Source organism: Artemia franciscana, chromosome 6, assembly GCF_032884065.1.
Source record: "Artemia franciscana chromosome 6, ASM3288406v1, whole genome shotgun sequence".
In the NCBI taxonomy this organism is placed as follows: Eukaryota; Metazoa; Arthropoda; class Branchiopoda; order Anostraca; family Artemiidae; genus Artemia; species Artemia franciscana.
The window spans coordinates 22,687,315-22,698,117 of record NC_088868.1 but is presented as its reverse complement, the minus strand read 5'-3'; the positions used below and the strand labels follow the sequence as shown (position 1 = coordinate 22,698,117).

Here is a 10,803-nt window from a genome sequence, read left to right as displayed (position 1 = left end):
TTGGGGTGGTGGGATTGAGTTATGGCTTGCAGTAACAATTGGTTGAGTTGAGCTTCTCTGGAGATCACCTGGCGTATATATTGTTACACTTTGTCCATTAGGGAGAATTCCAATTAGAGGTCGAGAGTAGGGGGGATGGAAATTTTGGTTGGGACCAGGTAAACCCTGGTCAGGTAACTGAAGCATTCAGCTGCAATAACGATTGTCTAAAGTATAATATGGTAAAATAATCACAGAAATCCAAAGAATCACCAATACTCACAAGAAAATTACAACTTGAAGCTAAAGATTTTATATCCAACCGGTTAATCTTTTCTTCCTGACAGGACCTGTGCCTGTCATCGAGCGTGTCAGAAATTTCAAGCATGCAGAATTAATTTCGCATCCGTCTGGAATTCTTCAAAGAATTCTCAGTCCGGGCTAGAGTTTCATCTGTAATTATCGCAGGCTTATGACGTCAAAAACCCCACGAAAAAATTCTACGAAATTGCAGCATTTATCTGAGGTTTTTTAGAAGAAACTAAAGAAAGATAGTGGCGATCCATATCCAAAGCATAAAGAAGACCAGAGCATAAGGAAGAAAAATATGTTTCCAGAGAGATAGATTTCAAATTCCAAAAATGTGTGAAAAAAAACTTCCAGTGTAAGTGGCTAAGAATATCTCAGTTTAAAAAAAAAATTATTTGTGATCAGCAGCTTTTAGATGATTATTATTAAGGATGTAGATCTTCACCTTGCTCAGTGATCATAGAGCTTTAATTGTATGATAACTGCTAAATAAAATGATCATTGACTTCTTGTTCTGTTATTCTTGAAGCAAAAAAATTAAGCTGTTTTAAACAAAGAGAAAACACAAAATTTCTCATGCCCTGCTAAAGGATTGTCTCTAAGCAGAGTAATAGCTGATCAGCAGTTTTTTGATAGTTGTTTAATAAAGTGCTTGTTAATATTCTAGTTGAGTGACTTCTTGTTATCTCAGAAAGGGGTAAGGTTAGGAAAATGAAACTTTCAGGGGTGAGTCTACAGGCTAAAGTATATCCTGGGAAGGAATTCTAGAGTACCCACCTCCACTCCTTCTCCCTCTAGAGAGCCCTTTTAGTTACCAGTTGCTTTTTCTCTCCCTTTAGTTCTGAAAATGCAATTCCTGTTATGAGTAGAATTCTGAGCCATATTAATGTTTTTTTTCAAAATTTAGGAAATGTATTGGCATATCTTTGAAGCCTTATAAATTTGGGTTGAGCAAAGTTGTGGAGCTAAAAATAATTTTGTTGTACTTCATTCAACAGAAGATCTATTTTGCAAAATTTCACTTTTATAACACATATTTTGAAGGTCAGGGCCCTCTAGAGGGAGAAGGAGTAGAGGTAGGTACTTCAAAGTACCTTCCAAGGACATACTTTAGCCTGTAGATGCATTCCTGAAAGTTTCATTTTCCTAAAAAACCCCTTTCTGCGATAGCAAGAAGTCAATCAACTAGAATTTTACCAAATGATTTTCTTTCAAATAAAATTGATCTACCCTAAATAGGGTGATAATCCTGTCTTCAAGCAATCATCACATTAAAGCTGCAAGCCCATTGTTAACATCACAATGCAAATAAGCTGAAATAGCAGTATAATTGACTAAGTATCAGTGCAGTATAAGTATTTTTACCATGGTCTAGCTCCTTTAGAATTATGCTCGAGTAACCTGATGTGATCTACCTCTTCTAATCAGGACGGGGCTTTAAACTAATTTCCCAGGGATGAAAAATATGGTAGCTTTTCCTTTAACTACAGATATTTAACTATATTGTGCATCAGACACAAATTTATTTTTAAGCTTTTTGATCTACAGGATTTTTTTTTAAACTTGGTCAACTATCAGAGACAGCACCTTACCCATTCTCGAAATTATACTAAACAAATCTGATAAATTCTAGTAGGATCCAATTTGGTGATATTTTGCTATGTACATTTATTCCATCTTTCATTTAAATTTGATACTCCTTTCACTAACTTCAGCAAATCAACAAAAAAATCTACTTTTTATGTATAGAAACCACTCCTCTTTCCCTGTTTGACCTAAGGTCAATGAAAAAAACTTTAAAAGCCTTAGCCTTTTTAACCTAGGGTCATAGTCTCAGAATCTCAATTAAACAGATGGATGGACAAATAGATATTGCAATGTCTGTGTTATCTATAGTTAACACATTTGATTCCAGAAAAGATTTAACAAATTTTATCATTGTCACATCAAATTTAGCATGCTGATGAACCTGATATTTGCCTTGTAGTGTCCTTCTTCAAATAATATTTATCAAAAATAAAAAAAGTCTTTTATTTTTACTTTTTAAGATGTTTATGATTTTACAGAATGTTATATTTGAGTGTGGGTGTGTGCTAGGATTAACAATGCTTATGAGAGCAAAGGTCCTTCCATTTGTGGCACCACAGAGTATTGAATCCCTGACCCTAAACTCTAGAGTCAACTGTCATATTTGACATATGTGAAAAAATGTATTTAATTTTTTTTTGGCTCCTAAAGGTGTAGTTGAAAATAGTCAGAGCTTTGGGGTGTTAATCCCCTTATTTGTCCTGTTGGAAGGAGGCTAGTACTGTACTTGCAATTTTCATAGTTTCTTCTTGATCTTATAATCTCAATTTTTGCAATTTTCTTGTTTCTTTACCACTTCAATGGTATTCTATGAACCTGTTCTTGTTCTTTGTAATATGCCTTTACTGTATTTGGGATATATCTGTAGGCTTCTCTTTGATACTCTACTGTAGCATCCTTATTTAGATCAGGTTGCATGTAGCTTTTTCTAAATGTTGTCAAGTCTCTTAAGTCACTTATACCTGATGCTTTCCCTACTGTTTTTAGTTGGTAAAAAAAAATCCAAAGGAAGTTCCCATTGAAAAGAGCCCAAAAGTGAGATTGAATTTATCAAAGCTTGGAGGTTTGCCCCTTCAGTCTGTTGAAAGAAAACAGATTCATAATTGAAGCTTTGTTCATTTCAATCTTAAGAGTGACCTACATTTGTGACAATTCATTAAATGATTGTAAAGGGATAGTTTTATTTATTTATTTGTATTGTTTGAATTCTAAATAATTTTTTTTTAATTCTTTAAATTGATATACATTCCTTACAAAATAATTAGTTGCACCACAGTTCCATTTGCAAGTTTTGACCTACTTTGTAACCCTTGGTCTCAAAATTGCATATAAATTTATTGAAGCTAGGGAACATAGAACTCCTGTCTGTTTGAAGAAAATGGATGGATGTAAGTTGGTTTAATTACACTAAAGTCCTAGAGCCATTGCAATTAAAACAAAACAATAAAGATTAACTATAAAATACTTGACATTACATAACAGTCACAAAGAAAAAACATTCACAAAATTTTACTTTTGTGCTCAGTTGCCAACCTGACCAATTGCCAAAATTTTTAAACCTTGCAAAACATTCACCAGCCATCTCTCATGACCCACACTCTTGTCTATACATAAACAATTCATTGAAAAAAAAAAACAACTACCCTACTGACATTTCTTCATTTGTACTTATGTTTAATAAGTTTAAAAGAAAGCTTATATGGCTAAGTCAGAAGCCCAGTAAAGGACCAGGTGGTCCTTTAGCCAGGATGTGCAATAGGAAGCTAGGGGCCAGCCATCCTGTGCTTTTGCATGCCCTTCCTGCTTACTGTCCCCACATTTCTTTAGGTAACCTTTTAAAGTTGGGCCAATTCTAGCTGAGCTAACAGAGTCACATCACTGATCCCTGTCCCAAACCAAATAAACTGGTAATGCCAGGAATTAAACCTGTGCCTTTTGGACAAAGGATTCTCAAGCTAGAGAGCCAGCCACTTAGGAAAGAACACAAATGTGACCACAGAACAACAATTGTTTGAAAAAAGAAAATATTTAAAAAAAAACTCAAGTCATAGTTGCTGCCCATAAACAATATGCATTTTATTTAGACAAATTAAATTTAAGATAGGTATCAACAAAACTCTATCAGGAATTGTATTTACTTAAGATACAATAAGCAATATGAAAGCTTAGTTTTGTGATATTCTGGTCTTGAAATAATACAAAACAAGAAAAATTATATGTTATATTTGTTTTCTGCAAGCTCATTTGAGAGTGCAATATGCCCATGGTGCATTTATAATCCCTCTAAAATGCTTTAAACAGAAGGAATTGTAAAGACAATTGTTCTGATCAGCAAGAAAAATATTAACTTAATTCTCTAAACTTGGAACTTTTTGGCAAAGCAAATGCAAAACAAAAGAATTCAGCTAAAAGGTGGTAAAATATAGGACAAATATAATAGGTCTAAATAATCAATGCCTATAAACACAACTGCTTTCAAATCTCAATTCGTTGTGTTTCTGATTCTTAGCAGCAGCTTTGTAATGGAAAATCTCAGTTCTATTACCCTACTAGATATGGTCTAGATGGTTATGGAGACATTTACATTTTATTTTCTCAAGAGATATATTTAGTGCATAAGCGGATATGCACTATGTTACAAATCTAATGATCACCCAATTTGCTTGACTACTAGATTTCAAAGGCCAGAGAAAATTTGATCCTTGAATCTAGTGACGACCTTTGATCTTGATTGCCATCATAAAAAAGTCCTGGGCCTTACTTATTGTTAGGCATAGGCCTAACAAAGACTATAGTAAATGCTAGATATACCCAGTGTCTGACCTAAGCTATCCAAAATCAAAGTCTTAACAATTGTGCATGCATTATATTAAGAGAAAAAATTGCTCCTCCATCAGACAGAGCAAAAGAATGTCCAGTACTTTAATTTGCAGTAGTAGCAAGGTGATTAGGAGCTACATGAAAGCTCTTTTCAATCTGATGGTTGATTTCTGTTTCTTCCCCTACTACTGAGTTGCTGTTGAGTAGGGATTTGAGCTTCAAAGAACAAATGACAAAAGCAGATTTCGGACCGAGTATTCAGAATTAACCCTGCATCTGGATGCAGCATTCTTTGTTAAATAAGGGGTGCGTTTCTTTACTTGTCCAATGGGATTTTTACTAATCGAGGTTTAACCCCTAAAAGATAGCAACAAATACTTGTCTGGCCACGTGTCACTGAAAACGGCAAGATTAATTGCGAGAATAGCAACATTGGTCACGTGTATGTCATTGACCCCGTTCAGTGTAAACAAAGCGTGAATTGATTAACAGATCTTTAGAGGCAGCAGTAAGTAAAATTTTTATTGTGTACATCCTAAGTTACAAATACCAGGTAATATAGCCTTTTTTTTGGGGGGGGGGGGGAGATTCTACTTCAGCACAGCTGTTTATGTTTTAGTTACTTTTCTGCTGTTGTTGTTACGAAACTGTTATATTATGTTACCGATTATTATTAGTTGCTTTTTAGCTAGTTCAAAATTTGTTTTCATAGTTCGTGGTAATAAACTGAGTATCCCCCTCAACAGACCCTTCCCCCATCGCAGGTGGTTGGTCTTCAATCACTTTCGACTTCTTTGAAAAGGATTAGAGCTCTGAAATTCTGATGTAGTGAGCACCCTCCGAAGTTTCTGCGATTGCGAGGTGGAGTTGGGGATGGAAAGGGGAGTCTCCCTCCTATAAAGAATAAACTCTGCTCATTTTAGCGCCTAATATTTCTCTTTACTTCCATAATAACAGTATTGCCCGGAAATCGAGACGATTAAATATTAATTTTACATTTGATGTTTTTCTAAAGTTTTTTTTTAGCGTGAATCAAACGCCCATCTCAGAATTTCATTCGGATGTCTTCAGAAGAAAAAGGGGACACTGGAAGGAGGCTAGTTGCGTGCTAGTTGATCTTTAAATAAGGATAAACGCCACATTTCCTTTCTGTCACTAAATAAAAAACAAGTTTTTTTTTAACTGAAAGTAAGGAGCGATATTAAAACTTGAAAAGAACAGAAGCAATTCCGTACATAAAAGAGGTTGCCCCTTCCTCAACACGTCACTCCTTATGCTAAAGTCTGTTTTCATTGTTTTAAAAAGTAGAGTTGGGTCACAGAGTCAAACTTTAGCATAAAGAATGAGGCTTTAGAGGGAAAACTTTTTTTTATATACGGAATAATTTCTATTCGTTTTAAGTAACAATGTCGCTCCTTACTTTCAGTTTGAAAAACTTGTTCTTTTATTTAATTTATAAATATTTTTCAACTAATGCAGCTTTGAATTTTGGGTACTGTACATGAAAAAGTAATGAAAAATGTATATTAATTTTGGCATATTTATTCGCATATGAAGGATTGCCCCCTGTCAATACCTTGATCTTAACGCTAAAGTTATTAATAGTAAAAAAAAATTCCTATTCTAATTAAACTGCCCCCGTGTTTCAGTTGCCGTACTTCAAAAATTGGGACAAACTTTAGCATAAAGAGTAAGGTATTGAGGAGGGGGCAAACCTTCATATCGATAATAATTTTCGTTCATTTTGATGTTTAATGTTGCTCCTTACTTTCAAAAAAATAATTTTGTTTTAATTTAACTAACTGTAAGTACGGAGCGACTCGGCCCAATTGCACAAAACAAAAAATTAACAGTAGTTACAACAAAAGACTTAATTTTTTATACAAATTTAAAATAAATAATACTTATTATGTTTAATATTAACCTTCAAACGGCACAGGCCTGAGGAAATTAGCCTGATTATCAAATAAGGGAAAAACGTTCCGTAAGACTTAATAAATCTTACACTCGTATTTAAAATCACACCATATCACACCATAAAATCATCACAGATTCACTGTATCAGAGAACACTAATGCAGAGGTTTCAAGCTCAGATAAAAAAAAAAAAAACAACTACAAACCACGCTTTTTGAACTGAAAATAAGGAGCAACGCTAAAACTTACAACAAACCTAAATTTCGTATATGAATGGTTAGCCCCTTCTCGATGCCTCATTCTTTACATTAAATTTTGACCTTTGGTCCCAATTCTTTCCAAATTTTCTTTAAGAAAACTTAAAGGCCATTTAATTAGAATTAGAAGCTTTTGTAGAAGTGCTGAAAAACTTGCCTCCTTATTTTTATTGAAAACAAACGTGCTTTTTAAAATTTATTCGTTTAGATGTGATTTTCCCCTGTTTTGTTTCACTATTCTGATTGCTCAGTTTTCTACTTTATTTTAGGTAGAACCTCTCCCAAAATGTCCCAGACGGCGCCGAGAAATCTTATTTCAGCACTGATTTTGGTTAATGAAATTTTTGACTCGGATGACGAGTCTACTGACTCGGATGACGAGTCTACTGACTCAGAAAATGAATTATATCAAGATGAGGAAGAGCTGAATGAGCCAAGTATTTTAACGGTATTTCAATGTTATGATTTATCAGTTTTTGTGTGCATATTACATAATTAAGCAACTGTCATGAGGAAGCAAATTGTTTTGTTTGACGTTTTTGCATGCAATCAATCTCTGGGACTAACCAATACAATCAATGCGGAAACTGCATATGTTAATTATTTGAGAATTCCTTTTTCTTAGTCGGAGGATTTCCTTCCCTTACTCAAAACTGTTGACTATGTGCGTGCTATTACGACTTAATTTACAAATGCATTAAATTGATTTCACTGGCTTCAGCTGATGCCACGACATCATAGACAGGAGACATAATATATATATATATATATATATATTAGTATTTATATATACCTAGTTGGTGGGGGCGCTTCGCACCCCCGTCCGCGTAAGTCGTTACGCGCCATATTAGTTACGCGCCATTGTAGTTGTGTCCCTATGTCCCACCTGTGATATATATATATATATATATATATATATATATATATATATATATATATATATATATATATATATATATATATATATATATATATATATATATATATATATATATATATATATATATATATATATATATATATATATATATATATATATATATATATATATGTATATATATGTATATATATGTATATATATGTATATATATATATATATATATATATATATATATATATATATATATATATATATATAGATTTATATATAGATATATATATATATATATATATATATATATATATATATATATATATATATATATATATATATATATATATATATATATATATATATACATATATATATATATATATATATATATATATATATATATATATATATATATATATATATATATATATATATATGTTTTTAACTACGTAAAACTTGCGAATATACAACATTCTTTGCTGTCCCATTGTCTGTGCATATAAATAGATTGTCAGGTTTACCGACTCTTGAACATGCAACATATAATGGTCCATGGGAAAACAAACCGTATTCAGATCTATACCTCATGATTCTAATGATTGCCCTTGAGCTTTGTTGATGGTGATTGCTAATAGAACATTCCCTGTGTCCCCGTCGTCATTTATATATCCCCCTGTGCCCCCCGGCGTCCCCGTTGTAGTTGTGTCCCTGTGTCATTTATATTCCCTGTGTCCCGGTCGTCATTTGTATCCCGGTGTCCCGGTCTGTATACACATTCGTTTTTGAAATGGTATATGATGAAATAAATTTTTGTATTTTTCCCCTTTTTTTCTTTTTAGTTTTGTTTTTTGGTTTTTACTTTTTTTTAGATTTTTTAGTTTTTTTTCTTTTTTCTTTTTATTTTTTTTTCTTTTTATTTTTTTTAATTTTGTTTTTCTCCTTTATTTTTCATTTTTTTCCTTTTTTCTTTTTTTTTCTTTTTTAGTTTTTTTAGTTTTTTAGCTTTTTTAGTTTTTTTATTAGTTTTTAGTTTGTTTTTTATTTTTAGTTTTTTTGTAGTTTTTACCTTTTTTTTTTAGTTTTTTTAGTTTTTTTTTACTTATGTCCTGGTCGTCATTTATACTCCCTGTGTCCCGGTCGAAAATTTGTGTCCCGGTGCTTTGTTGATGGTGATTGCTAATCGAACATTCCTTGTGTCCCGGTCGCTTTCTCTTTGAGTGTCCCGGTCGTCATTTATATTCCCTATGTGCCGGTGTCCCGGTCGTCATTTGTGTCCCGATCTGTAATTTCGTCAGTCGAAAACATGACGTCAGTCGACACACAAACATGACGTCACTCGACAGACACACACACACAGACAACTTATATATATATATATATATATATATATATATATATATATATATATATATATATATATATATATATATATATATATATATATATGCTTCCCTCCCCCCACCCAACGGGGGGTTATATATATACCCCCCCCGGCCCAACGGGAAATACTTCCCTCTACCCATAGAAAATACAATTTTTTTTGGTGGGGAGGGGGAACTTTTTCAGATAACTCATCAAAAATTAGTTTATATTCAATTTTGCTACGTTTTTACGAGTCGGACAAACATTACAGGAGGGGGGGGGGTTAATATAACCCTTTTTTGACATCTTAATTTTAAAGAATGGGAAAACAACCACAAACTGTACTTTTTGCGTACCATAGGGTATTTTATGAATGCCTTGTTAAGTCAAATTTCTAAAAGTAATTAAATATGAAAATCATTTTGTAATTTAATTTGAATCTAATACCAGTTGGAATTTTTCCAGCTCGGTTTCAGAACAATAGGCTCTTCTTCATAACAATGGCGAAATCAAACAATTCAGAAATAATGTCTTCTCGGTTTCATAATCAGTGTTTATCCATTGCTTCAAAATACTTCCTAATAATTTTTTTTCCCCTTTTTAGACAAGAGTTTCAACCGTATCGAGACGAAATGTACCAAAGGTAGCAGGATATGAAGAAATAGTCACAGAGAGAATGCAGGATTATGATTTTAAAACTCATTTTAGACTTCATAGAAGTACTTTCGATCTTCTCTTAGGAAAAATTAACATAAAGCTACAGAATCAGACAAGACCAACATCAAGATGCTCACCCAACAAGATACTCCTCATAACTCTATGGATTCTGGCAACCCCAGAGTCCTACAGGTCCGTTGGATGTCGCTTCGGTGTGTGTAAGAAAACAGTGTTCAAAGTCATAAGAAGAACAATTGACGCCATTTACGAAATGGCATCAACAACAATAAAGTGGCCAGGGGCTACAGAAGCACAAAACATAATTTCTGCCAATAGTTCTACTGCTGGCTTTCCAGGGGTTCTTGGTGCTATAGATGGAACCCACATCCCAATCAGAACCCCTCAACATTCTTCGGGAACATATATCAACAGAAAGGGGTTTCACTCTCTCCAATTGCAGGTTGTGTGCCAACATAACCTGAAATTTACTGACTGTTATGTAGGGCAGCCAGGGTCCATGCATGATGCCCGTGTTTTTCGGCATTCAGAAATTTGTACTGACCTACAAAATAGACAGTTCAATTGGTAAGAAACAATGGTAGTAGGAAATGTGCTTTCCCAAGCTCTATTCCTAATAACACACCTTTCTAACTGATAAAAAACCTTTGTTCTGTGCCTCAGAGCCTAGCCTACTAGCCTTTGAAAGCTAGGCCTAGCTCTCTAGAAAACCTTAATATTTTATAAGCACAGACAAGATTATGCTACTTACATCCTAAATCTGAAGTAATCTCCAATATAACTGTATTACTATGCTCTCTGCATATAATTTTATAAGTCTTGTCAGTATGCCTATATTCCATCTGAAATTTCTGAACTGAACTCACAAACTCAATAGACAGTTCAATTGCAAATAGAACTTGAATCCCACCCTCTTCCCAAGGGACTTGATAGGCTTCCTTAGAATTATTAATCATACTACTCCACTATAAACATAGCTTATCTACAAAACCCATAGCTTATCAACAGGTGAGTCACATGCACA

At 33.4% G+C, this 10,803-nt stretch overlaps 2 protein-coding genes across 2 annotated transcripts in view; both read left to right on the top strand.

The window, feature by feature from the left end:
• The first annotated feature begins 565 nt into the window (after nt 1-565).
• LOC136028194 (3-oxoacyl-[acyl-carrier-protein] synthase, mitochondrial-like) overlaps nt 566-10,803 on the top strand; it is a 38,721-nt gene continuing 28,483 nt past the window's right edge. The window contains exon 1 of the mRNA XM_065705904.1: nt 566-643. The gene's annotated coding sequence lies outside the window, so the exon portion shown is untranslated. The remainder of the gene's footprint in view (nt 644-10,803) is intronic.
• On the top strand, nt 5,000-10,350 carry LOC136028443 (uncharacterized). The gene is made up of 3 exons (XM_065706286.1): nt 5,000-5,203; nt 7,138-7,316; nt 9,709-10,350. The coding sequence occupies exons 2-3, from the start codon at nt 7,155-7,157 to the stop codon at nt 10,348-10,350; spliced, it is 804 nt and encodes a 267-aa protein (XP_065562358.1). The 5' UTR covers nt 5,000-5,203; nt 7,138-7,154.

Coding starts and splice junctions, on each gene's coding strand:
- LOC136028443 (XM_065706286.1), top strand. CDS start 7,155: ATGTCCCAGACGGCGCCGAGAAATCTTATTTCAGCACTGATTTTGGTT. Junction 7,317..9,708: donor ATGAGCCAAGTATTTTAACG/GTATTTCAATGT, acceptor TCCCCTTTTTAG/ACAAGAGTTTCAACCGTATC.